General features: G+C 41.3%; 1 protein-coding gene across 1 annotated transcript in view; it reads left to right on the top strand.

The window, feature by feature from the left end:
* Positions 1 to 488: 488 nt before the first annotated feature.
* LOC104276534 (ICOS ligand-like) overlaps positions 489 to 855 on the top strand; it is a gene marked incomplete at both ends in the record, with an annotated part of 4,564 nt that continues 4,197 nt past the window's right edge. The window contains one exon of the mRNA XM_009872901.1: positions 489 to 529. Within this exon, the coding sequence (XP_009871203.1) occupies positions 489 to 529 (41 nt within the window). The remainder of the gene's footprint in view (positions 530 to 855) is intronic.

Below are 855 nucleotides of genomic sequence, written 5' to 3'. Positions count from 1 at the left end.
CAAACCGGTGGGCAGCACAGTCAGCTATTTGTTGTCCTTTACCCTGATAAAAACGTAACTCACTTGAGTTTCAGCAAAACAGTGGGATGCAGGGTTTTGATCTGGATTTAGGCCTGGAGAGCCATTCTCCTTCCCAGTGATCCAGATTGCTGGTCAGGCCCTGGTTCTCCACTAAGTCTATGTGGTTTGGTTTTCATGAGAAAGACAGGCACAACACCAGCTTCATGCCTTCTGCTCTGATTCCAATATTAGTGCATTTTACTGCTATTCATGGCCTCAGCCACCCACCCACAGAGTTATGTCGTTTGAACTGAAGTTTTGCAGCTGTCAAAAATGCAAATACTTAATGGGACATTACATGGTAGTAGTACCTAATTTACCTACTTCTGCTACTATGCTAAAACAGTCAATACTAAGTTTCTTGCTTATTTAAATAACAGAGGTGCTAAAGTCAATCATGTAATGCTATTGTTTGCTTTTTATTTTAGTTACGGATTTCTGTTGCTGGTCCTTCATATCCTGAATGATGGTAAGTTCAAAGTACTTCAGTTTAAAATGAAGCTGCCCTCCCTTTAACATGTTCGGCCAAATACACAAAGTAGTTGTAATAAGTCTTCTACTACAGTTCCAAAAATCCCTTTCAAAACAAAGGTATCATCTAGTGATATTTAGATGTTTTTAGAGTTGCCTCTCCTCTTTTCTTGCTTAGTCACTGAGAAGGACCTCAACAAAGTCGTTAAGGAAACTCCCTGGACCCAAAATCAGGAGAAACTGTACCAGGCACATTCTCAATAATTACCAGCTGGCCTGTTCCTGGAGAACACCTGTAGTGCAAGATGCCCCTGTCTTCCCAGG

The sequence above is a fragment of the Apaloderma vittatum genome, unplaced genomic scaffold, assembly GCF_000703405.1.
Source record: "Apaloderma vittatum isolate BGI_N311 unplaced genomic scaffold, ASM70340v1 scaffold1867, whole genome shotgun sequence".
Classification (NCBI taxonomy): domain Eukaryota; kingdom Metazoa; phylum Chordata; class Aves; order Trogoniformes; family Trogonidae; genus Apaloderma; species Apaloderma vittatum.
The sequence above is the reverse complement of the archived record's forward strand: the minus strand, read 5'-3'. Positions and strand labels throughout refer to the sequence as shown.